Raw genomic sequence first — 1066 nt, 5'->3', positions numbered from 1 at the left:
TCTAATCTTCATTCCTTCTATGATGATACATCTGTCATTTTATGTATCCAAGAAAGTTACAGAGAGATTAATCGTAAGTCCTCCTTATTTTTACTTTCTGGTGAGAGCTTTCAAAATGTGGACAAATTAAANTGGCTAGATCCATTAGAGATTCGCCTTTCTGATTTGAATATTGTGGGTTCTTCTAGTGTTAATGGAATTCTTTGCTTTGTNGTCGATAAGAATCGTTCTGGGTATTTATGGAATCCAGCTATTGGTGAATTAAAGGCCATTCCTCATAGTCCAATTGAGTATTTACCATTTCATGTCTTTCCTATAATGACATATTTGGGCTTCGGTTATGATTGCATTGGAGATGATTATAAGGTGATTAGAAGTATGCAACCTGATACCAGGNAAGACCAGGATTATACTGAATGGGATTACACACCCTTATGTGAGAGTTATAGCTTAAGAAGTAACTCTTGGAGAAAAGTTAAAATTGATGTCAATATTTTAGAAGATTATGGAACTGATGGTAATTTCTACCTTGANGGAATGTGTCATTGGTTATCTCAAATTGATGGTGATGTATGTTTGATATCATTTGACATGAGCAGTGAGACATATTATACAACTCCTACACCCATAGACATACCTTTAGACATATGTAATGATTCTGATACAGATCATGCGTTGAGGTACGTGTTTCTCTTAAATGGGTCAATTGCTTTGATGTCAAATTATGCATATAGCACTACATTTTACATATCAATTTTGATTGAACTTGGTAAGAAAGAAACATGGAATAAACTCTTCACTCTTGGACCCTTACCTTCGATTGCAAGACCTATTGGAGCAAGGAGTATGTGCAAGATACTCTTCAAAACAAATGATGGTGCACTAGTTTGGTATGACTTAAATACCCACAAAATAACAAAGGTTGATCTCAAAGTACCCAATGGTGCATTGTTTATGGTTATTTATAAGTAAAGTCTTGTACAAATTGAAAGAAAAAACAATTAATTTTATTTTAAGTGACTAATGACTTGTTATTAAAATTTTCTCTAAGTATACGTCGATTGCT

The 1066-nt window shown here is 33.5% G+C and overlaps 1 protein-coding gene across 1 annotated transcript; it reads left to right on the top strand.

Annotated features, from left to right (window-relative positions):
• Nucleotides 1-188: 188 nt before the first annotated feature.
• On the top strand, nt 189-972 carry LOC106755043 (F-box protein CPR30-like; the record flags this gene model as incomplete). Its single annotated transcript, XM_014637142.1, has 1 exon — nt 189-972. A coding segment is annotated over one exon (784 nt), but the record flags the coding sequence as incomplete, so codon positions are not given.
• Between the last annotated feature and the right edge of the window lie 94 nt (nt 973-1066).

The sequence above is a fragment of the Vigna radiata genome, unplaced genomic scaffold (assembly GCF_000741045.1).
Source record: "Vigna radiata var. radiata cultivar VC1973A unplaced genomic scaffold, Vradiata_ver6 scaffold_889, whole genome shotgun sequence".
NCBI lineage: Eukaryota > Viridiplantae > Streptophyta > Magnoliopsida > Fabales > Fabaceae > Vigna > Vigna radiata.
This window is presented reverse-complemented; position numbering and strand designations above follow the sequence as displayed.